Raw genomic sequence first — 26,038 nt, 5'->3', positions numbered from 1 at the left:
CCAAACAAAAGAATATAGGTAATGTGTGCATATGTCTCCCTTGCTGAAAGAATGTTTTGCATATCTCCAGCATCTTTTACATGAGAATTTCAAAACTCTTCACTGATAACAGTGATTACATTTTCATAAATGTCAACCCCGGACAGCAGAGACATTTTAGTTTCTTCAAATTATAAATGAGGACTGGATTAAATGTTGTATCTATTGTTGCTGAGGATATCTCTGTCAGAGCCAGAATCTGCAATTTACAATTTCTTTTCCTATGTTTCACTCAGAAAACCTTTTCCTTCCACACACTAATTCTTGTACTATATCAATATTATAGCCTTGCATCTGAAAAAATGCTGTGGGGGTTTTTAAGTTTATGGATAGTCGTTATAGTTGCTTATACAGCTGTAGAAAATGCAAAGACAGGGTAACTGGTTAGGTCAGTCTGTGTGTATATTTTAGCAATTTTGTGCATGCCATAGCGGCGTGTGTAGTTACATGCATGCACTCTTGATAATCCTTGGCATGCTGTGTTTTTTTATACCTTGAGCTCATGTACAGTAATACCCAAGCTATTCTTTATATACACACAGATTCTATATAGGGCCAATTGTGATACTCTGTTTATGTACAAACTCTAATTTTTGTAGTCAGCCTTTCAGAAATGAACATACACACTTTTGGCAAAGAAGTTGCCCAGTAACATCATATACATTGGTTTCAGAAGAGTAGTTGGTTGAATTCTTACACTTTTGTGTACTTCTCTCTTTAAGGTGCATCCTATGGTCAATAAGCAAGAACGGTCTTGCACTTACTTACTTTTTCTTCCTCCACAAAAGGAGGGATTATGGAAGAAATTATGACTGTAAAAAAATTGTCACTGAAAGTAAAGTGATTTTATTTTTTTTCCCTTTCTTTAATGTTTGAGAGGGTTTTTTAAATCATCAGCCATACTTTATGTAATACTGCTTAAGCAGTGAAACAATGGGAACTTGCATAAGGGAAACTACTTTAGGTAAGTAATGATAAATAACCATGACAAAATAGAAACCGATACATACCTGAAAAGGGATCACAATATTGATTGTCTCACCCACTTTCTTCACCAGAGTTTGTCTGAGATGGCGTGGCAACCAGATTTTGGGGCGCTCTGCAGTTAAGCATTAGTACATTAAATACAAAGCTTTTGATAATTTGAAATATTACTTATAGCACAAATAAGACAAAACACCAAAGAGCAGAGGCTTGGATACTTGTAAGCCTAAGAAAGTTTTGCAAACACTGTTTATACAGTTAGGGAGTAGTTAATTCTCTAAGTACTTTCAAATGTATTTGACTACTGGATACAAATTTAGTAGCAAATCTCAGTTATATATTTACAACTGAGCAGGTTTCAATGACAGCAGGATTTGTGAAACTGTGTCGCATCTGAAATGACAGATTTGGGTGACTTCCGTTGGATGTGAGCCTTCTATGTGGACTTTGTTTCTTTGGAGAACTTCATCAGTTCAGTGGAAGGGATGGGACAAAGCGTGTATTGGAGTAAAAGAGTGATTATAAACTATGATTAATCTGTTGCTATCCCCTGCCGCAACTTGAGGCCATTTCCTAATTCTTGATACTGCAGCTCCTTGTAAATTGCCATTTGGAGATATTTATGGACTTACTCAGAAAGTAGAGCAGTCAATGGATTTTCTTTACCTTTCTACAGTCATTCAGTTACAGTTCTTTCTTTGAGGTGGAAGGAGTAGAGTGTCATTGTAGCAGCTTACCTTTCACTAACAAAAAGAGGACCTTAGTGCATGTTTTTTCATCTAGTCCCTGCTTTCCTCTACCTCACTGGAAAGCTTTCTATGTTCTCCATGTGCTCCTTATTCTTTTCCTAGTCATTTACAGAAAGAATTTCTTAACATACAGTTGGGATATCTTTCTTCATGTCCATTTGGTTTTGAGATGTACTACAACTTCATTTCATTTACACTGAGTCATTTTACTGTCAGTGAGACTCTGGCAGACACTTCATGTGAGTCAAGGTTGAGGAATCCACTACTAGCAGCTCTTGATATCTTTTGGACTCCACTCAAATGAATTATAATCTACTGCTGTTGGGTGATACACAGGGTGTTAATTAATAACCTAGGACAATCAAGTACAGATAACTGCTTTTATTTAAATAGATCTCTTGGCGTAGTCAATGCGGTCATTTTGCAGTAACGCAACAGCTTTTCCAGCAGAGCTTAATATTAAAAATTATGTCTCTTAAATGCCAACGGTGCCATTACAAGAGGTGAATTGTCTATATTTTGAAAGTAAGAAGTAGGATTTTGTTTTAAGTGCTATGCCTTAGAAATATAAGACCTGGACAGTATAGTAATGTTCTCAGAAGATATTGGGCACCTAGTCAAAGTGAAAGAGCTGTTTGGGTGTTGTTCTCAGAAGAAGGCACAGGCTTGCCAGTCCCAGAGTTTTTCTACATGTGTACATGACTAGAATTTTGACCAGAGGAAATGGATGAATAAGATTTATTCAGCCTAGATACTCACGCAGGATCTCTTGAACAGTAACGGGCTCTTTGATTATTGCTGCCCCACTCTCACCAGCCAAGTTTATAGCCTTTACACGGAAATGAAGTTTGTCCCCTGTGACCAGGTCTTTAATCAGTGCAGATGTGCGCTCAGTTAGGCCAGGAAGAGCTGGAATCCATTCTGTAGCTGCAAGTATAGGATTTGCATATACTAATAATATATTATTTTTCCAAACTGATGCCTTGTCTACAATTGAAAGTAAATTTGTGTTAGGGTAAAATGAATTTAACATGCAATACCACACTTAAAAGGGAATAAACTAAGCTGGAAAAAAGAACTCTGGATCTAGAAGATGTGTTTACACATGGAGTTAAGGAATATATACACTTTGTTTATTCAAAATATCTAAGGGTAAGGGAATCATCTTTGGGTAGTTCCTTTGTCATTCTGTTTTATAGAGCTTAGAGCTATGGGGCTTCTCTACATTTATTTTCATTAGCAAGAGATGGGGGGAGAGAATTTTGGAAGTATTTTTAGCAAGAAAGTGAAGGCTTAATTTAATTTTTTCTTGAAATAAGTATATCTCCTGTGGGTGTCCAAACAGATTGGTGAGAGCCACATATGCTGAAAACAAGGAATTTATTATTACTTCTCAATTGACACTGTAGAACAGAATTCTTAGGGCTTACTTAGTTATTCTAATGACACAGGAGTACGACTGATAAAATCATTCTTCTATGACGATGATGTAGGGATTCTGGTAATTCCATGATGATATCTCATTAAAGACTATAAATTATTTCTGGATAAATTATACCCTGTAAAAACCCTAGTTTAGGTTATATGGCAATTGAGCTTAGTGTCAGAGAAAATTTCATGATTGAAGTGATTATAAATTTGTTGTTTGATTTTTATGTCATAAATGTTATGTTGTAGCATCACAGTAAATTGAGTGTTGTAGACATGGTGCAGTTATACTCTTTATTATCAGACCACAAGCATTAAATGAGATAAGGTAACAGTTACTGATGTTGTTACAGTCATGTTGTTATATTGGTTTTAAGGAATACGCAATTTGTGAATGCTACAAAAATATAGTAGTGACTATAGAACAGCACTGGTATTTTTGTAGTACTTTTCTGTATTAAAGTTTATGATGATTGTGAAGATGACATTATGGTTGATGTGACTTTCATGGTTTTATAGTCATGTCGTGGTAAGCCTGGTGATGGTTGGCACGGATGTTAGTCATAGATTAGAGTTCAAATTTAATGATACTGGATACTGTGAATTTATTTGGATATTGCAGTGAAGCTATTGCAATTGTAGTATTTTAATAATGTTCAGCTGCTGCTGCCACGTACTCGTGCTTACTTACATCCATCTTTGCAGTATTCCACAATGTAACCATCTAATCCCCCGGCTCCAATCCGCTCAGGGGGTCTCCACTTCAAGGCAACAGTGCTGTCAGAAACATCTTCCACTGTAAAGTGGGTTGGTTCACTTGGAGGAGCTATAAGGAAATACGTAGAAGTAAATTCTGAGAAATAGCAATATAACTGTGAGAATTCAAAGGCTATAGAAGGAGTGGCTACCAGCTGAATTATATACGACTGTCTGTTTTAATAAAATAAATTTAGCTGAAGCTCAGTTGTAAAAATGTAACACCTAATACTTCATTTAATAGAAGTGCAGCATAAGATTCCTATAATAGGGAGGGGAACAAGAGGTTAAGATAGTAGTTCCTATATACATATGCTCCCTTATGAGTAAAAGCCAATGAAAAAAGAGGAGTTGTAGAAGGGAGTCAAATTGTCAGCAGAAGTCTGCAGGAAAGTTTAGAAATAAAAATGCATACAATTTGTATGCTGTACTTACACCCTGATTGTAATTAGACAAAATTTACACAGTCAGAGGACCAAGTTCATCAGTGGCTAAATTTGACTTCACTTATTTTCCTCTAACAGTGAAGAAAATGACCAGAAGTTATGACTACATCTTTAGAGAAACACTAGTTCTGATTTGTGCATTTGTAAGAGAGACATGCCTGAGAAAAATATTTTGGGGCTGAAAAATTTTCATTTCAGTTAGATATAGCTATTTCATATCGTTTCAGAACAGGAATGTCATGGCTCTTTTTAAATCCATAGTTCAGAAAGACCACTAGCTAAATTCAGTCTTCTTAAGCATGACTGTTGTCTAGTAATTAAAAAACAATCAAGAAAAGCCCTTACCGGAGAATCCCAAATACACAAAAATGCTACTGTGAAATCATTGATTCGAAAAAGCAAGCAGAAAGGTAACTTTTTCAAAATAACATTTAGAGTGCTGGAACATAAAATTTAGTATACATGGCATAAAAGCAATCATGTTAAAGAAATATATGTTTGGCATACTCTGTGTATATGTATTATAAATTGAATATCTTTTGGATATACATAACAGACTTTACATACTTTATATATGAAATATTTCTAATAAGTTAAATACAGGTTTATAAATTGTGCAGCTGATTGGAATTGATCTTAGTTCCCAAAGTTATTGTAAAAAAAAAAAAAAAAAATTTTAAAAAAATATCACCCAGTTTCCTTTCCGTAGCTGTGTCAAAATTTTTCACATTCAAATGGCAGCAAGGACTGTGAACAGCACACAGGAGGCAAAGGCAGTTGGGAGCATACGCAACCACACAGTACATGATTAAAACCCCAAACCTCTTCTCTGAAGCAGTAAGTGTGAACTTTATCCTTAATCAAGTAAAACTCTGCCTATCCCATGAAAACTTTGGACCTTTTTTTTCAGTAGCTCCGCTTGATGGTTTTCGTTTGCCCTCTTTTGTTGCAGACCAGTCGTTTTGTGTTTGAAATCCAGAATTAAGAGACCCTTCTTGCAGTTCATCCTTTCCTTCTGACCCCTTCACTGCATCGTCTGCTTTTACATTATCTCCTTTAGCAGGCTGTCCCCCTTTGCTGATATTTGTAGATTTAGCAACTCTAGTCATTTTAATCTCCAGCTATTTGTATTTTTGTGGGTCTTCTTTCTAAAGTTCTTAGCAGGCAGGCTTCCTGAGGACTCCTTTAGTTTGCTCCTTGCTCAGGGACTGCAGGAGACACTGCACTGCTGTGTTGGGAAGGATTATTTATAGAAAATCATTCCTCAAATATTTTCTTAATCAGCTATCCTTTTAGCTGTGGAGAGGGCTAGGATTAAGGGAGTACTGGGTGGGATACTGTGATATTTGCACCCATAAGGGAATGGGAGAAGCTGAGAGGGACAGGATAATTTCTGTCAATTAGTTCTCCTCCTTTCCAGATCCAGCTTGACTCTCACACTTCTAATTATAACAACTAAAAATTCATCAGCAATTTCATGAAACTGGAACCTCTGTGCTTCTCAGGAAGGGGAATGAGAGATAGAGAAGAGGAAGATTACAAAGGAAAAGGTTGATTAGATATAGAATATAGAGATGATTGGTAGCCTCTTTCCTAACACATTCTTTTTAGGTATAAGGGCAGTTGAAGAGAAGAGGTGAAAATTGTCCTATCTTGGTTTTGCCCTAGAAATAATATAGAGTGTGGTAAAACTCACCAATTGGCATGAAGGGTTGCGAGGCAGGGCTTGGCCGGGACATGCCAATAGAATTCACAGCATAAATCCGCATCTCATAAACTACTCCTTCAATCATTCGCTTGGCTTCATAGGTGAGCTCTTTTAAAAGGTCAAAGTTTAGTCTCATCCATCGATAGCTCTTCTTCTTCTTTCTCTCTAAAATATAGCCTGGAAAGGATAGCTCTTATGATGTAAAAGAACTGCAAATTATTATCTCACATGCAGGAAAAAAGAAAATCACCTTTCCCCCCGCCCCCCAATGGCATAAAAGAGCCAAATGTGATTTGGAATTATTGCATATAACTGAATTGTGTGAAGCTTTGGTACTTTCCTGCAGTTTCCTTTTGTACTACTTTCCTTCTATCTGACATTCTTACCTAAACAATTATACTATTCAGAGTAGAAGTTATTTAGAATTGTCTATGTCTGGTATTAGGCTTTAAGCACATTTTGCATGCTATGTACTACTATTAAGGTATTTAGATGTATGCAAAATAGAGATACTAGCAGAGCTGGTTTAAATGGTAAATCCTTTCTGGTGAGAATGCGGTCATTCACTCCTAATGGCAGAGAAATGCATGAGAGACAGCAGTTCAACAGAAAGCCCTTTCAGTGAAGGAAAAATTGCCTTGAAATGTGTAGGATGAGACATAGAGTTAAAAAATTAATTTCTTTCTTATATTCTGCTGCAATTCACTGATCTTGTCTAACAGCATAAATCCCAAAGCAAAAAATTAGTTGGAAGAACAGTTTGACAATTCCCTTTGTGTTTTGGGTTTTTTTTAAATGATTTATCAAAGAACTTATGTTAGATCTCTGTGTCCATTGCTAAGTGGTGGAATTGTGGAGTGCTTCCCAGACAGCGCAGGTCCCAGCTCTGCTTCAGCCCTATAGTGGAGTGAGTCCTGGCCACGCACCATTTTTCTTGCTCTGATTCCCTTGGGAAGGAAAGTGAACCTGTATGATTAACAGAGAACCAAGAGAGCTGGATGCACTGCAGAACAAATCTGTAGTATAGCTTAGATGTAGTCTGTACGCCCAGAATCCAGGTCTTTAGTACGTCTCCTTCTCCCCCTGAACATCCACAGCCTTTCCCACACTACCATGCTGTTTTTCAGAATGACTAAGTCAGGCAGGGTTATCACTTTAAAAGATAAACTTCTCATTTCCCAAAACTGGGAATGGAATCTGTGATTCTTGATCCTTAATGTGGAGGATGGTTGTATATCACATTGGAAATGTTTGTATAAATTATTTTCCAGTGACCTGCTACAAAGGAGTTACTGTTTCTTTCCATCTAGCTATATTAAATTTCTGCTGCTTCTCTGTGTTGCAGATAGTATGCCTGGATGTGATGCATGTAGACTTCTTTTAAACAGATTTTGTTTTGAAAGGTATTCATCTTTTAACTATGGAGTGAGTAATCAGAAAATACACTGAATAATGATTTACACGTACCATGTATTTGTATGTATTTTATGTCTGTTTCTACCCATACTCTACAGAGGATATGTCTGTAACAGTGGTCAGCTGCAATAGTAAAAGTCTATAGCAAACACATTGTAAAGACGTATGAATTGAGCTGTGTAGGTCAGCGATTCGATCCCTGCTGCTCACAGAGGTCATGGCTATCAGACTTGCAGATGTCCCTTTGGTATAGCTGTGAAGTATGATTCACACTTACAGCATCTGAAGGGAGATGGAGAACGACAGGCACGTTTGCTGACATGTTATAGTCACAGACATCATGCATCAGCAGCCTTTCCCGTCTACATTGAATTGCAAGAGCATGGGAGTCTACAGAAAGTTTTGGGAAACGAGTGGTGGAGGTACCTTTGAGCTGACAGGTTGTATCTGGTCACTTCTAATGTATAAGGTTACTCCTGGCATGCTTGTTTTCAGTAGCTTTTAAACAGGGTTAAATGCTGTAAGCAAAGAACCTATGGTTCCTTTGACACGTTCCCACTTTTTTCTCTCTTCACCAGGGTCTGTGAGACCGAGAGAAGTTTCAGCAACTCAGTTTCTGTTTTTCTGCCACTTTAGATATGCATAGTTTCCTGTCAGAACTGAGACACTTCTTCACTGTGGCATACCAGAATCGCAATTAAAAAAAAAAAAAAAAAGAAAAAAAGAGGTAAAAAGACAATACTGGTACTATTGGTGACATTTGGTAAAGCAGATTATTTCCCCAAATGTACAGAATGTATGATAGATAAAGATACTGCTGTGGTAATATAAAAAGTACAGGAGACCCCATGAAAGGTTTGCATAACAGTGAAGATGGGGTGTGAATTTCTTTTCTCTATCTGTTGGATATAGCTAATAAAGACTGTAGCAGACTGCCTACAATGCCATCTGTAACAATATGAAGACAGATTAAGAATGCATATGTCTTTCTCCGCTGCCTTTTTAACTTGGTTTTAAAGCTTTGTTTGAATGGGTAGTGCTGCATCTTGGCTTTTTTTTTTCCCCAGGTGTTTTATTCTAGCTCTATTGGTAGTACAGTCCTGTGCTAACTGAAGAAACCTCCTCATGTAGTGCAAAGGGTTGTTAGTGGAACGTTAACAAAATCATTCCTTTGACAGTGAAAACAAAACAAAGAACTTTCCAAAATATGTGTCCTGAAAACTCTACAAAACCAAATCATGGGCTTTGCATAGTCAAGGGGGGAGGGGGTGGGTGTTGGCTGTGGTAACGGGACAGCTTTGCACATAATAGTTTAAATTGTTAACTTCTTGCTTGCTTCCTGTCAGAACAGATGAAACCACAAAGGACTGGCCCAGTAGTATCTTGTTTATTCCTGCACAGATAACTTCTGTTGAATTAAATGAGGTTACTCTCTTCTTGTGGAAGTGAATGAAGCCCAAATATCCAAAAGCAAATACAGACTCCTCTCTTCCAGATACTATGCAGGGGGTTAAAAGAATTTTAGAACATTTCTAGCCCTGGCATCCCCATTGGAGTCCATATAGCTTTCAGTGCATTTTTTTAAAAAGAAACTCAAACTCCAGTGATCTTTATTAAACAAATTGCTAGATTTGGAGTCCAGAGGAATTTTTCTCTAAAATTCGCCAAGACCCTGCATTATTTCCTTTTCCTTCTGAGGATCACAGGGAGTTTTATCTAAAACACACCATGCTCTACAGAGAACTTAAAATGGTATTGGTGATATTCTTGATTGCTTCTGCTCGTTTCCTATATCACATGATAACTTTGTTCTCTAGTTTTTAGTACAGATTTTAAGGTCATTAAAATGACTGAAAAGTGTTTTGTGACCTGTGGTGTGTGGTTGTACATGAAGTAGAATTATGAAGTAGTTTTCTAAAAGAAACATGTATTGCATGAGCACTTGAGATTGCAGACGACTGGAGTTGATGACTGAGGTGGCCACAGATCTGTTTTGGTATTCCTAGGTAAGTCCAAAGGCCTGTATACTGACCTAAAATTTCAGTCTTGAATGAGAATGTTTAGCTTTAACTGTTTTTGGTATCAACTTCTTGTGCTTTGGTAACGTATTCGCTGAAATATTTCTCTGATTGAAATAGCACGGGTAGGGGGCACTCTCTCCCTAAAATTGAAGGGCCAGAATCTAGACTAGTTTGAAGGTTTGCTATATTAGAGTAGTTAGTTTCTGAGAGTCAGCCTTCCTAGAGTGAATAAACATAGAGAATCCTTCTGTGCCATTTTAAAGGAGCAGCAAAAATATAGGCAAGGCTGCTGGGGACTTTATATTTTAGCACTTCTTACCAAGTACTGGTTGCCCACCATCATATTTAGGAGGTTGCCACTGCACAGTACAGTAATCTTCTCCAATGTTGCTGATCTTGGGAGCTTCTGGAGGGTCAGGAACATCTGACGAAAGTGAGAGAATGAATGATAGTTGTTACTGTTTCAATTTCTGTATACAAGTCAATGAAATTTTTCTTCAACATTTTTTCTGTATCACATTGATACAGCTTTGTCAGACAGCAACAGTAGGTACAATCGAGAATGTATTATCTTAGTCTAGAGTGAATCCTGCTCTTCGATGCTTCTAGTTAGGTTGATTTTCCTTTAAATACCATTTTTTTATTCAGCTCCCTTTTTCTTCCCAGACATAACCAATTTTTTGCAAAAATGTAAGGTTACAAGGTAATTCTGTTCTGTAAGAAGAGGCTTGCTCCAAGGTTTCCTATATTCTCTATAATAAACTTTATATAGATTATAATGGCTGCATGTCTCACATATTTTGTTATTTTGGAGATATTCACAGTAAATATACTGACTTCGGATTTATAAAAGATGAAAAGAGACTTAGTATTCACCTAAGCAGTGAATTCTAAATTTTAATACTGTAGGTGAAAATAATTTTCTTTTATCATTTCTAAGTTTGTTTATAACCTGACCTTTTGTCATATGTGTGGCAGGGTATAAATGAGTTAAGTATTATGAAAATTTTATAAAAATTACTGACTCAAAATCATATTCCCCCCAGCTCTTCTGTGACTCACAGTGGCAATCTGTTTCTCTTATATCAGATATATTATGTATCTTTATTCCATTAACCATTTACTGCGTATAGAATGAAGTAATCTTTGCTTAAAAATATAAACCCCAACAAAATGACAAGAAGTTTTTCTTATCTCAGACAAGCATGAAGCATATATTTCAGAGGGGAATATCATCTGTAAAATGATAGGGTCACCTGAAACTGGAAATATATAAAAAGGAAATACATGGATTTCTACCGGGAGTTGTTCTTGTAGCTTTTCACACAGAAGGCAACTACCTGTGAAAAATACTTCTGCCAAATTTTGTGATTGATAGTATTCCTGCCTTTATGATCCTTTTCTGTTTTTCTAAACCTAAAGTCAGAATTTGCCTCAGTTTTAGAGAAGGGTGAGTTTCAGTGAACTCAAGATGCTTTCATACTCTGGTTGTTTCCTTCCTTCACTTACCAATAACTTTGACTGTGATATCAGCCTTATCTTCTCCCACTGGATTCTTAACTATAACTCTGTATACTCCCTCGTCCTCCTTTTCTGCTCCTTCAATGATGAAGACACAGTGGTCTTCATGCATCTCCACACGAACTCTGCCTTCAGATTCAAACAGGAGCTGCGGGCAGTGAAAGTAACAGATAAAGTCATTGTAAGTTGTGCCAGGGACAGCCTGATGAGCCAGTATGTGAGCTGGTGAAAATCTTCAAATCACTGAATATTATCAAAATTATTGAAAAGCTATAAGGTGTTTCAAGTTCTATTTGTATGTAGAAGAGAGAAAATATAGACTAAGTGGCTCACGTAAATAACATTTGGGAAAATTGGTTCTGAAAGTCTGCAGGTTGTTAAGATTCATTGCTAGTTACGCATACCCAGTTATGTTTCAAAGAAGTTACTAAGTTCTTCCTCAAATTCCTACTTGGGATAACGGCTAGTATCAACTCAAAGAGTTTCATGGGTAACAGTTAGGTACTGTGTAAATTCAAGAAGGTTTTAAATTCAAATTCAAATGGTTGAGCAAACATTCCTGATCAACAGTATTTGCATTTGGCATCAGATAACATGGATTTGAACAATTTCCCTCTAAAAAATTTACCATGTTTCTTGTAACTGTTAATGGCATCAGTGTGGTTTCTGTCACTCAAGAATGTCATATAGGTAACTTTCTACTCTAAGCTGAGGTTTAAACATAATGGCCACAACTTTGCTGTTCATTTATAACACACTCCTTTTTTTCTTTATGTGCCTGCATATCTTTAGACTTAGAACAGGAACCATTACAAAGCATATGTGCCTAAATAGTGACTAGTACAGCAGAATCCTAACCCTGAGAAAGGTTTATTGTTGCATAATAAATGTAAAATATTTTTGACTCTATCAAAACAAAGAAGTTATTTATGACAAAAAGGGAACTTGTTGGAAAATGAATCCTCTTTCACTGTTTTGTACATACATAGTCCACTCTCTTGACCCATTGTCATCTTTCCCTGTGTCCTGTAAGATTTTCGTCCGAGTTTTTTTCCTGTAGTTATTACTGAAGCTTACAGGTTAGTGGGGGAAAAAAGGGATAAACATTCACAGATATATTAAAAAGAGTTTTCAAATAACTGTTTTGATTCCGTGTAATCCAACCATCATGTGATGGTGATTAGAAAGAGATTTCCTCAATCAGCATATCTAAAATTACTCACTAGATCTCTTGTGCCCATTCAAAGTGTTTGGTAATCACCATTGTGAAGCAGGATGTTGGGCCTGATGAGCTATTTGCTTCACCAGTTTTAATATCTACTGACTTTAATTTTATTTCCTTCTGAATAGGCCCTTTTATCTGGAAAACACTAAGCATATTTTTGTGTCTGCATAAATAATAAGGAACTTACCTTACTATCAGTATTTAAATCACTGCTGCTTTCTGAGGGAGTCATGGAATCATCATTGCTTCGAACAAGGTCACTTTTCTAGATAAGCAAAGAAACCACAGAAAGTCAGCTAAGTCTTTCTGAGCAGAGCAGTAAAGCTGTTTCTGCAAGACAGAGAAGAGTCCATAGGTTTGTTAGGGGGCTTGAATATAGAGGTATGAGAAAAGCGAAGAGCAAAGTGAGGCAGCAAGCAGACCTGGGAAGGAAATCAACTGATAAGAAAGTAAAAAGCAGAAATGGAAATAGATGTATCAGACTGCAGTGAATTAAGGGAAGGATAAGTCAGCAAAACCAAATTTACAGCTTAACAAACAAAGATGCATGACATTCCTGCAGTAGAATTGCAACTGGTTGTGAATCTCTCTGTGTCCTGTGCTGCTGGTTACTCATCTTGTCTAACTGCAAAAAAAAGGATTACTTCTTTCTGTAACAATGGGATAGTAAGTCGATGTAAATGTTTTAACACTAAGAAATATAGTTAGGTCTGCAACACACATCAAACAATGTATTCTGAAGCTGTGCTACTGTTTGTTTAGGATTTAATTAGTAAGTATATGCTATACATCCTTCAAATCAAGACTGGCTTCTTTTACTCGTATGTTGAGACCTCACGTCTTAGAAATAACACTGTATAGGGGTTGTCTGATACCCAATCGTCATTTTATCAGAGAAACTTCTGTATGAGAGAGTCAATTTCTCTTGGTTCCCAAAAGAGAGACAAATGGCTTTTTTTCTTTGTTTCCATACTAATTCTGCATTGGAGAAAAAAGTCCTAAGTGTTATTAAATATGCTAACCTGAACAAAGAATGCGGCGGAATCATGAAGAAATGAGACTGGGGAAATTAATATAACTGGCAATATTGTTTTGTCTATATCTACACCTATGGGAAATGTAATGATGCTGTAGAATATTATGCAAAGTATTTCTGTGTTTTGTGCTAGTTATAGCTCAAGAGCCCACAGATGGCGAGGGGTGGGGATGTTCTGAGATAGCCAGAAAGGAAGCTCACTTAACATTTTGTGTCTAGCTTCTGAATTCTTTCTTTGATGTTTTGTAATTGCTTTGATAAGGCAAATAGCAAGTGTCCTCTATTTTCATTATACCAAATACAGTTTTACCCCAGTGGTCTGTTAAGAAGACTTTTTCTTCACAGACTATAGGATTCTTGAGAAAGATTTCTTTTTTAAAAAGAAGCTGCCATCTCCAGAACACGTCCATCCTGTTGGGTGAAGGTGATGGGGATGACCGATCATTCATTTCTTTTTCTCTGAGGTAGGAAGAGAATAAACCCGTATGGTATCCTACTGTCTGCATGTACATGTGTCTACTCATATACGCTCCATCCCTTCTTTTGGAATAGAAAAGCAGGCAACAGTTCAGAAAAAGAACAGTTCAGGATGACTCTCAGAAAAACAGCTGAATCCCAAACAGCTGCATTGCAGCTATTTAATTTTTTTTCTTGAGGTTTTTAAAAAAAAAAAAGTAAAGGAAGATGAAAATACTTGTAACTAAGAATTGTAAATCAAAGTAAGATTTGAGAAAGAAAATAAACTTCCTGTTGTGACTTTCTTGCCTCAGACATTGTGTCAGGTTACACGTTACCTTGTTTACTTTCTGCCAGATGACAGTGGGTGTTGGATCTCCTGATATGGGAACATCCAATCTCAGTTTGTTCCCAGCGACCACGACAATAGTGTCAGGGGATTGGCCCAGACAGTCAAGGTGGATTTTGGGAGGTTCTGTAGGAAGGGCAGGGAAAATAAGTTTTAAATATAGTTTGAGTGTTCTGTATGGAAAAAAAGAAAGGTGTATATTCATGCATTAAATTAAAAATGACAAAACACTGCTTCCTTTTCTATTGAAAACATGTTTACTTGCATATAAATAATGACTGCTGTTCTTACCTTCTCTTGGTACAAATACCTATTTTGCAGGTGGGGGGAGAGGTGGGGGGGGGGGGAGGGGAGGAGGTAGGAGAAATAGATTAGAAAACAGAATTTACATAGCATCTGCACCCAAACAGTAATTTTAAAACTATTCATCTTTAAAACCTCATAAGGCATATACATCAACAGATTAATGCAATAAACTGGAAAATGGGCTCTGTAAAACAATGTGATAATGATAACACAAAATATCAGGGAAAAGCATTTTCCATTGCCTCTGTTTCTAGTGGAGCACAAGTTAGCATGATATGTTTTTGACCTACCATCCTGTGCCTGAGGCATTTCACTGGGAGTCAGGAAATCTCAGCTGTTTGCTTTGGCTTGAACTCTTTCAAAGGGCTTGGGTCCCACAGTATGAAAAATCTGTCACTCGACTAGTGAAGATCATTATTCCTTTCTTAAATATTTCTCCCTATTAGAGAGCTGCCATTAACTCCCTCTTCTCTCCAGAGCTGATCCCCAACACGCTGTTGGAACAGCATCCAGATCCCTTCTGGGAAGAGATTTGTCTCCCTGCAACCTTAGACAACAGAGGCCACAGGAGGCAGAACTACCACGGACTGATACGGAGAAAGAAAAAAACCTATGCAGATTATCCAGAGGTGCACTGTGATCAGAGCCACGTCTGACTGAGGTATCAGGAAAGAGATTCAGCATACTCTTTCCTGGTATAACCATGATCAATGCCATCATTTTATCCCTCTGGAATTCCCATTACATATTCTAAGATAACTTACCTAAAAACTGAAGCTTGGCAGAAAGGTTGTAAGCAAATCCCTGAGGGATGAAGGAATAATCAGCCTCGTCAGCTGGTGTTACGTCCTCAATAGTTAGCTTATGGATTCTGGAAACATGAACAAATATATTCCATTCCCCTACCTTACCTGTCCAGGAGGAACAGGGCTATCTCGAGAGACAAGGTGCAGGCTATAGGTTATTAACAGACATTACTATTTCTTCTCCCCTTGCCCTAACATCAAGTCAACCACCACCAGGGCTGTAGACTGCTCTACTTTCAGTATTCAAGCAAATCCATGTCAGCATGTTGTCTATGAATGGATTTTTCTTGTCAAGGTAGATGCACAGTCTAGTCTGAATAGAGGAAGCAGTTTCTCTGCTTTAGTCCAGCCCTTTAACGTTACTAGGGCAGTTGTAACACCGCTGACTGGTTTCATTTGATCAGATTGTGACTACAATAAACTCTGGAAAAACAAGCTAAAAATTGGTGCTCCATCCCTGTATTATTGTAAATTCAAAACTGAATACAGAAAGGGAGTACCAAGGAAGACTTTACCTAACATGTAATGCTTACGTATCTTCTGAATCTTCTTGGTCTGCATTTCCAGTAGTAGTTAGAGTGCTAAGAAACTTGAGCACAGAATTGCGCAACTGTATGTGTTAATATAAACACTAATTTTTCTGAAGGGGTTTATATATAAGTGTTATCTTAACCTGTCTAAACACTACTGCCAATTTTAAAGTTATCAACAGTATGTTTTCTAGATTGTTTGAATACCAGGAAAACATGAAACCCTAATGAGAACAGAGAATGAATTCTGTTGAATTGAATTGAATTGAAACGTACCAACACAGAAAGACTGCACACATACCAAAGCAAGTCTGTGACTATGTTGATTGCATATGAGAAGGTTTTAAACTTTTTTCCTTTTAGTTGGAGCCAGGACAAAATCTTGTTTTATATTCCTATCCCCTGAGATCATAGTTCCTGCGGATTGTAACGCAATTCCCAAGCCTGTACCTGCTTTCTGAAACAAGACTAACCTGCCAATATGGGAGATCTTTATCCTTTCATCTGGGACCACCTCCTTTCCATTTTTCAGCCAGATTCCTTTCACATTTTCATCGGAAACTTCACACTTGAAGACTGCCTGGTCACGTGCCTTCACTGTCAGGTCCGCAATGCTCTGATAAACTTCCAGCTTTTTCTCTGATATTGTGAGAGTAATTGATACACACATCAACAAATCAGAATAGATCTGTAAGTAAACAGTGTGCATTTACTGAGTAGAAAAGGCTAGGGCTGAGAAGTTGTTTGTGGAAGAGTGAAATATGAAGGGAAATCCTCAGCATGCAGGGCTTTAACAGGACTGATAGCTAAGCGCCTGTTATTATGAGGGTATCTGTTAACATCCAGCACACAGGTCCGAGTTCTCCTTGAGGCCTTTATTATCAAACCTTATGCCCCTTATTAAGTCTTCTTTTTCCCTGGCATGAGGATTATGCTACCCCTATGCACTATCCTGGAGAAGGTTACCTTCAGCCTGTTTTCATTTTTCAGCTTCTCTGGTTCTGTAATATTACCTGTGCCTACCTTGTACAATCAGTTCAGCAACTGATACCCCACCGTTGGTCTTCACGGTGTAGTGTCCACTATCCTCCTTGGTTGACTCATTAATAATTAGATACTGCTTTTTTCCATCTTTCTTGAATCGGTACTTGAATGTTTCTTCCCGTGTCAGCTCAATTCCATCCTTTTCCCTGCAATGCCAAATAGTGTTGAGTCATTTTTCTATGGTTGGAAGAGGAGAGTAAGAGTCAGCTCAGTGTTACTAGAGATTTGAAGACGCAAGATAAATCCAGTATTTTTAGCATTTCAATTTAGCAAAAAAGAGACCATTGCACAAATGTTAATGGAACCAAAACCAGAATGCTTCTAGGTTGACCATTAATTTTCACTAGGTATTTGACTTCAAGAGAGTTCACTCACAAGGAATTACTTGATTGTTACTATTTATATGCTATAAATAAACATGAAAGTATGTTAAATGCTGTAGAAAATATAGGGATGAAGACATACTTCACCAGCAGGGAATGCACTATCTTAAAAGCTGCCATAAGGTAAATGTGACTTGCTGGGAAATGACTTAAAAGTCTTAACTTTCCTGATGTGAATTATAATTATTATAAATTCATGGTTTGTGGGCATCAGTAAAAGAAGAAAATTTTAGGATGGATTTAAATGAAGATGTATTTTGGATTTTGTAGCCCTTTCCATTCAAGGATGCCACAGTATATTTAAGACATTACTAAATTAAGCCTCACCATCCAGCCTGGGAGGAAATTTAATTGTTGTAATTTCCAATCATCGTGAAGGGAAATGAGCAGAGAGGACTCACGCTGTTTAGTCAAGGTCACACAAAAATACATAAAACTTTTTAAAGATTTCCTGTTCCTAATCCTAAATAACATAAACAGGCTACAAGAAAATAACTTGGAATTTCTTCAACTTACTCCTTTTGTAGCATTTTATATTTTTCATTATTATTTGAGTATATTTATATTATGTTACTTGAATACTGCTGAGGTTTGTAAATGAAAAAGTTTTTCTCTTTGATACTTACTCATGTGGAAGAAGAAATAGAAAAGATGTTATGCTTTTAATAGAGTAAGAATTTTCTTTCTACCTTGTGTTATTTGTTACTAATGACTATTCAGCTTAACAAATGAGCTTACAGGATAGCAAATTGAAATGCTACTTAGGGTCTCATTAAAATACTATAGCTCTAATCTCTAGATAGATGTATGCAAGGAAACCTTTTGCCTCTGTCAGAGTCTGCTGAAGTAAATCACAAGATCAAAACTTCAAGCAGAGACAGGAATCCTACAGTTTGTGACTTAGATGCACCTGCTGCAACTGCATTTCAAAATACCTACAGGTTACTCACTCCTAACTGTTCTTTAGAGCACAGCTTATTGGAACTTACAGTTGGCTTAGAAAAACACCGGCCTTCCTTCCAGATCACAGGACTACGACACTAGTAAGGGCGGAAACAGAGGATGCCTATAACAACCACATGAGACACAGCGCTTAGTGTTATGTCAGGATAAAGTTTCCTCTGCTTGCTGAGTGGCAAGAGTCTGAGGCCACATGCAAGATGCTCTCCTAAGGCTGGTATTCTCATTCATGCAGATTAGTTCTGGAGCAAGTGCTACAATGAAATGCGTAAACCTTTGCTGAACTGCTGAGAATGGACTGTAATCCAGAAGTTCAACACGCTGCTGCGGCAAAACCAGGCACACGCACTGTGGCTGGTGTTCCAAAGCTGAACTTTTAATTTCTTTTTTGGTGATGTATTTTGATATATGGCTCTTCAAAGATATCTGAATGTTCTATTCAGCCATTGGTAAGAAAGAGATCTCTTGAAATCTTGTCTAAATAATGAAAATAAATTATTTGCAATGACTAGTGTCTTAAACCCCTGGGAAGGGAATAGTATATTTAACTTGTGTTTGTTTCAGTGACTAGCACATTGCTGATGCTGTGTATGAGTAGAGTGTTTGCAGAGGGGTGTACTGACAAATAGTGGAGGGATAAAACTGTAAACCTCAAAAAAGAACTCTCAGATATCATTTGGCTTAAAATAATACATGGCAGCAGTGAAAAGTGAAAAACCTCACGTAAGGTAATATTGCAAGCCTTCCTTTGGTAACTGAGCAATGAAGTAGAAGAATCACTTGATATTAAAGTGTAAGTGGAGGATTTTATAGAACCATAGAAGTGTTGGTTTAAAGACCACCATAGCTCATTTGGTTCAGCCTCATATTTGAAGCAGAACTAGTTAATAATAGGTAGGTCAGTCATGGTTTAGTCTATCCAAGTCCTGAACACGTGCAAGATCAAATATCTGTTCTCAGCTTTGCCACTCAATGCCTCTTTTCTCTGTCTGGAAGTGCGTTCCTATTTCCTGCTTAGAATGTAAGGATAAATTGGTTAATGTCTTCTGAGATATCACTGATGTAGGTACTGTGTGATAATGGGGACACACGGGTTTATTATTATTACATTACTTTAGTTTGTTTTCATTTGGAGCTGATAAGATGATACATCCAGCATTCAGAGGTGGAAAAATCAGGTCAAAACTATGTATTTTATTACATCTTTTTCTTCAAGAATTATATTATTTCCAAGACCATCTGAAGTTCAGAAATAACTATTCCATAGTACTGCATAATAATAATGTGAGACCTTTCTGGGTGGTCAAGAGAACATTCTTTCCTGATTACTATGAAGAGACCCACATAATGAATTCTCCAAGCCCTAGTCTGATGGCCATGCCTAAGAGGCTATAAGCCTTATTTCTGTTTTGTGCAAGTCACAGAATTTTATATGCTTTTGTTCATGTGCTTGTGATTTCATAACCCAGGTTTAAAGGGTGCAAGAGCTATAACAGGTGCCCTGAGTTAGTGCCTGTTACTTGGCTTACACTGTTGAGCATTTCCTTAATGAGCCATAAAACTGGAACTCTTTCTCCATACTGTGTTTCATGTTTTCCCTGGACACTTCTCCTTGTTGTCCAAAATGCTCCCTTTGTTGCCAAAAAGCATTGACTGAGTCTCACATGATAAAATCAGTAAAATACAGTGTAAATGTCTAACTGCTCAGTTTTCTGTTGCTATGATTTGAAGAGTTTCTCTGACCACTTGCTGCATTTCAGGCTGAGACAGCTGCTGGTTTGCCCTTGTCACACCAAATGCCCATCCCACAGATACCAGCTCTGTAAGATGTATGGGAGTTGTTCAAAGGCATAGGATCAAAGTGTGGCAGCTGCACTGTGCTCTGAGAGGGACAGATCTGGTTGTCCCCATCTCTTGTGACCAGGCATCTGTAAGCAGTTCCCGAACAATAGCATGTGTGTGCCTGTGCATGTGGCTTTAATAGAGTAATGCATACGCTGTACTAGCTCTTGGGCTCTATTTAAATTCTCAGTTCCTTCCTTTGGGAGAGCAGATGAGTGGTTGGCACTTTCCAGGAATGTAATGAGCATTGTGGGAATAGTTGATAACCATGTGCCTGAAGCTGTTAACAAGCACAAGAGAATTTCATCTGGTAGAGAAATGAAGTGAGAACAGTGTGTGTAAGACCTGGTATGTGAGCACTGCCTGCTGTGCCTGCCCAAGCAGTGTGAACCTTCCAGCTTCCACTCAGCTGGAATGCCCAACAAAATGGACTCTATGGTCTAAATGTTTGTCATCTTAATCCTGCTTGCTGCATATGCATAATGACCGGCTTTGCAGGATCACCACAACAGATATGTTAAAATAAGTCAATGACCTTCCCTCTCTGTCTCAAGAGACACTAACATTTTACCTAAGAAAAAATACTTCAAAAAAACCCTTCTCACTGCAGTTGAGAAGACTAGAAGATTCCATAAAGTACAGCAAGCTCATCACAATACAGATCTGATTAGTCTGGCCAATAGTTAGACATTACTGTCAAATGTTTAGAAAACTTTAAAGCTAACAGCTCAGTACAGTCAGTAGCATCCTGTAAACACTGAACAAGAAATTCTAGAGACACTATAAAATATCTATACTTAGTTTGTTTTCTGCCATATTCTGGCCTCTCAGTTCCTCCTCAATGTTTGACATATAGGAGGACGATCAATCTTTTCCTGAAAACAATTATGTAGGATGCCTTCTTCCTTTTTATTCCACAGCTCTTGTCCACAGACACTGGTCCTAGAATGTCCCATGGAGGGATATGGTTTCATGTTGTTTGCTGTTTTTTTTCCTTTTCTATTACCTTACCATTTCACAGTAGCTCCTTCCTCAGACACTTCACACTCAAACTCCACTCTCTCTCCAACCATCACCATCTGGTCCTCCAGTGGGTGAGTGATCAGGATTGGAGGTTCTGGAAATGAAGAAACTTTTATTAAAACAGTATTCTGAAAGACTGAAGACCAGAGGTAGATTTCACCACTCTGCACTCCACAGGAAGAACCCCTGGCCAAATACATGGTGATGCTCTCTGTGTTGGAACTTAAAATTTACTATGCTGGATCACATTATCAATTTTATCAAATGACCTTTTGGGTTTTGCTTCATGAGACAGAATGCAAACACAGGATTAATCAGTTTTCATATATATTCTGAAATTCTAAACCGGAGGCGTTAGTTTTCTGTACTATTTGATCTGCTTGAAGATCTTGAGGCACATGTTTATCTTGAGCGGAATCAAATTTTTAAAGTAAGTTTCTAGCCCTATTGTTGGGAAGATGTAAATCACTTTCCGAATGAGAATTAATGGTGGTTATTACTGTGCTGTTTTCCTGTGCTTTCTTAGTTGCAGCTATAGGGAAAATTTTCCTTCGTTTAACTGTAAGAAAAATCTACTTCAATAGATGTCAGAATTTGTTCATATGTTTGAGAATTTCTTTTCCTCCAAGATTAACTAATCTGAGAGTAGAGAAGGTGACAGTAATTCAATGCTAAATGTTAGGGGAGATCTCTTTCCTTTTGCTACCATTGCTCACCTTTTACAAATAATTCTGTGAAGCTCTTCTCCTCCCCTACCACACACTCATATGCTGCATCATCGGCCAGAGAGCAGTGGTTTATGGTCAGTATTCTCTTATTCCCAACAGCCTCAAAAATATATCTGAAAAGAGAATCTAAATGTAATTATCAGAAAGTAACTCTTTTGTACCCAGTCACTGTCTTCCCCTGCCTGGCAGAGAAAAAGGTTCCTACTTTTCTTCTGACATCAGTGGCAAGGTTTGTTAAGACTCAAGCCTATATCCCTGTTCTGGTGCAGTGGACAGCAGTAGTGTTTGAAAACCTAGCACAGGAAATTATGGAGAAATCTTCATGCAAGTGTGAGACACATAAACTCCTGTGAATGGTGGTGGATGCTTTTCTAACATCTAGCCTTACAACAAACCTGACTAGCATTAAAAATGCTTTGTCATGGCTTCAGCACAAAATCAATGGAAATTGGTTTTGCAAACAAGCTACACTGAAATATATCCCATATCACAAGAAAGTAATTCTGAACCCTGGATATACACATAAAGATCAGAATATAATCTGAGGACTTACTTGCTAAGTAGGTAGATGTAAGCATCCAGTTCCACATGTAGATATATAGAGCAGAGGGAAGAAAAAGGAAAAGTCATGAGAACAGCAAACTAACCCTGAGCCAAAGCACTATATAGATTCTTTCTCAGCTCCTATTTCTCCCTGTTTTATTCCTTTCTTTCTAAGAAAAGCTAGTTTTTCCACTTTGTTCAAGCTGTAGCTCGTTCCTTTTTGGATTTCCCATATTTCTAGTTTACCTGCCGCTCACTTGGATCTCCTGTCCATTCTTCAGCCATTTCACATCAGCATCTGGATTGGCAACTTCGACCATTAATTTAATCTTTTGCCCTTTGTCCACTTGGTAAGCTGGATCTAGTTTCTTGAGGAATGCTATGATGAAGAATGATTTAAAAAAAAAGAGTATCTTAATCATTTTTATACTTAACATTTTTTTTTTTACATTCCCTGTTAGGAAAGTAAATCTTTATTCCCTTTCCTGTTGTTTACCATCATCTTAAACCTTCCCCACTTTCTGCATCCCTGTTTGCATTTTTACATTTCTGTCTGTTCTTCATCCTATTCCGTTTTCTGTTTTTCCTTAACGTAGGATGAAAAGCAGGTGATATAAACTAAAATAAACAAAGTAGAATATTCTAAATCAGATGTGACTATGTACTTCAATACATCCTAAATAGAGTTACAGCTACGTCTGCCCATGTAGGAAAACGATACTGATCTCAGTGCTAATGAATGTCAGTTTGCCTTCTCTGTTTCAGACTTTTAAAACAAATTAGTTAAAATTAGATAATTAATACTTCACAAGACTAGAAAAGGCTCAAGAATTCCAAATGTATCATCCCAATGGAAATTAAATTCTTTAAATGTATCACTGATGCCTGACATACTGACCAGTTTTGAGGGTGGGGGAGTGGGGGGTGGTGTTGTTTTACTTTCAGGGAAAGATAAGGGGCAGAGCAGAAGAAACTAGTAAAATGAGCAGGGCCAGAATATCCAGAGTTTCAGAGCAAGGTAGCTCAGAGCTTTGGGCATAGCTTTAATCTTTGGTAATCAGCATTTCACGTGTAAAGACTGTGTAACAATTGGAATAGGAAACTCCTCTATTTCTTGTGCTCTTGTATCTAGCTGCTGTCCAGCTGATGTTAATATTTGAAGAACTCCCAAAGAAGAAGGTATGAACACATATGTTTGGAATAAATGCAGCTCGCCAACCTGTACTTTTTTTCTCTTCCTTCTTTATGCGTTTGAGGCGTTTCAGCATCCCACGCAAATCTGTGATACCATACTGAAAAGCAATTTTCTCGTATTCAGAAGGAGGAGCTTTCCTCAGGATTTCCCAGACATCAACATCAGATTGTGATTCAGATTTTGCTTCACCTCTGCAGAAAGGGGTTAGAGTATCTGAATGCTACTATTGAGAGGATTTAAAAACAGCCATAGGCTTGGCAAGCTACATATTGGCTTGATGAATCCATTTCTTAATAAAAAATTTAGCAGTCTAACTTTTACTATATTATTACCTAAAATAATGAAATAAAACTGGTGACTAGTTTTACTTATATTTATATATACAGTGATTAAAATCCAATCGCTGTCCTGAAGGGTTTACTTTCTAATAGCCAAAGCAAATAAATATTAACTTCCCTTTAACGATGGGTAAACACAAGGAGACTTATTTTCCTGTCATGGTCATACACAAAACATGTGGCAGAGTAAGGAACTGAACTGATATCCTGAGAATGCCTCAGAAACAAGGCAGTTGTTTTATGTTAACAAGAAACAAGTCCTTTTCTACTCAGAACATTTTTTCTCTTCACTAAAATGAATCACAGATTATTAAAATATTTATCGCCTGTTGTAAAGACAATTGTTGGCTATAGTAATCTAGAAAACATAAAGACACATAGACTGGTGAGTAGTGGCAAACAAGACAATATTTACAATGGACTACTTATTTTATAGTTTAACCAAAGAACTAGTGATTATGGAAGAATTAATGTTTGGTTTAGCAAAACCAAGTGAATATTTGGTTATCTGGCTTTGGGAAAGGCATTCTTTTTCTGTCATCGTATTTTTTTATTTGAAAGATCATAAATAGAAAAAGAAATTGGCGTTACCTTACCGATTTACCGAGCGCAAGAAGCTGCTGTACTCCAGAATGACGCAGAGAATCGTTTGGAAAAACATGCAGCATCCCGATGGGCAAGAAAGAGGGCATCATGTGTTAATACAAAAGAGCCACGAATGTCATCTTCACCGTTAGCAGAACATGCCTGTGCTTCAGTAGCAGGGAGATGAAGGAGCTCGTGCAAAAGCTCTGAAATAGGCTTAAGAAAAATGCTGTTCCCTATTGAAACCAAACTCACTCCCACGCTTTGTACAGTTCCACTCTGCGATTTATATTATACATGTAAGCACTTCTGCTTATTCCTGATGATGGCTGATCGCCTTACAGGGAAACAAATAGCTCTACTTCGCCCTGTCATCATGGAGTTGTTGCCTGCCATAGGTTGCATTTTGGTAAAGAGAAAAAGGATGAAAGAAGTAACATTTTCTTAAAAATTTCTTTAGGAAAAGGAACTTCCTGTGGCTGTTGTTTCTGATATCACCAGGACCAAGCAGATTCCAGTGCAGCAGAACACACCCTTATAATGAAGCCATGTTCAGTGGTAAACCCCAACAAGAAGACAAGTTATGCAACAGGTAATGCAGAGAAAAGTGGAGGATTATTGGGTGTATTTCCATTTTTTTCAGGAAAAGAACAGTCCCATTAGTCTGTGAGAAATATTACTACTTAAAAAGCATGATTTTAGTTGGTCTAGACAGCAGGTATAACCAAACATTTCTGGTACTCCTTTAATTGCCCAAAAAAGGCTTGACTGTAATGAGAGCGCTATGTTTATTAAAGTACTGCAGTCCTGGCTTGGGATTTCCAGCACCCTTGTAGCTCTTGAACAGAAAAGAAGCAAGAGAAGAGGATTTCAGGCCAGTGAGTTCGAGCTGAAATATGGCATGCAATGTATTATATCTTTGGAGTGTTTTAACACTCACTAAGCACTAAGTCCTCGCTACCACGCATTGAATTGATAGGTGTATCTGAAGTTTGGACTCCTTGCGATAAGTGCAGCCTACTGGGTATTTGCTTTGTCATAACAGTGCATCAACATCACCCACAAATTTAGTCAGGATTCCTCTTCTCCATATATCTGTCATTTAGTTTGGGGCAGCTACAAATGGTTTGTAGTTTTGCCTAGCAGAAGGCAGGACAATTGAACTGATTTGCCAAATAAACCAGGATTTTTTTTTAACATAAGCAGTTCTTGGGCTAGTTGCCCTGACCATATCAATGAGCAACTTTAAAATATTTCTAAATACATGTAAATTGGAATAGATACGTAAGTACGTAAAACTAAGAATATATGATATTTGTAATATGTGCTGACTTCTTTGTACTAGTACAATTAATGTTCTATGGAACAAACTGTATCTCAAAAGGAAATATAAAATCATAGGAAATAAGAAAGACTTAACAGATTTAAATGATATTATTTTCCCTCAGGCATTGTATAAATATTGGTGGTCTCTCTGTCTATCTGCCTACTCATACACTCATCTGTATACACCCCTTTACCTGAAAATTTGCAGGTAGGATTATTCATGGAGTTTTCAAAAATATTTTGTGTGAGTTATTTTTAAATACATCATGAGAAAAATCTTCCAATTTGGAAGCAA

At 37.4% G+C, this 26,038-nt stretch overlaps 1 protein-coding gene across 1 annotated transcript in view; it reads right to left on the bottom strand.

Moving 5' to 3' along the window:
* MYBPC3 (myosin binding protein C, cardiac) overlaps nt 1-26,038 on the bottom strand; it is a 63,591-nt gene that overhangs the window by 14,055 nt on the left and 23,498 nt on the right. Inside the window, 18 exon segments of the mRNA XM_009277588.1 lie at nt 1,050-1,138; nt 2,532-2,699; nt 3,892-4,026; nt 6,099-6,287; nt 9,867-9,971; nt 11,057-11,216; nt 12,481-12,558; nt 14,124-14,260; nt 14,426-14,457; nt 15,207-15,311; nt 16,250-16,415; nt 16,800-16,966; nt 21,017-21,122; nt 21,745-21,869; nt 22,310-22,312; nt 22,546-22,678; nt 23,519-23,685; nt 24,429-24,452. Of these exon segments, the coding sequence (XP_009275863.1) occupies nt 1,050-1,138; nt 2,532-2,699; nt 3,892-4,026; nt 6,099-6,287; nt 9,867-9,971; nt 11,057-11,216; nt 12,481-12,558; nt 14,124-14,260; nt 14,426-14,457; nt 15,207-15,311; nt 16,250-16,415; nt 16,800-16,966; nt 21,017-21,122; nt 21,745-21,869; nt 22,310-22,312; nt 22,546-22,678; nt 23,519-23,685; nt 24,429-24,452 (2,089 nt within the window).

The sequence above is a fragment of the Aptenodytes forsteri genome, unplaced genomic scaffold (genome assembly GCF_000699145.1).
Source record: "Aptenodytes forsteri isolate BGI_AS27 unplaced genomic scaffold, ASM69914v1 Scaffold146, whole genome shotgun sequence".
Classification (NCBI taxonomy): domain Eukaryota; kingdom Metazoa; phylum Chordata; class Aves; order Sphenisciformes; family Spheniscidae; genus Aptenodytes; species Aptenodytes forsteri.
This window is presented reverse-complemented; position numbering and strand designations above follow the sequence as displayed.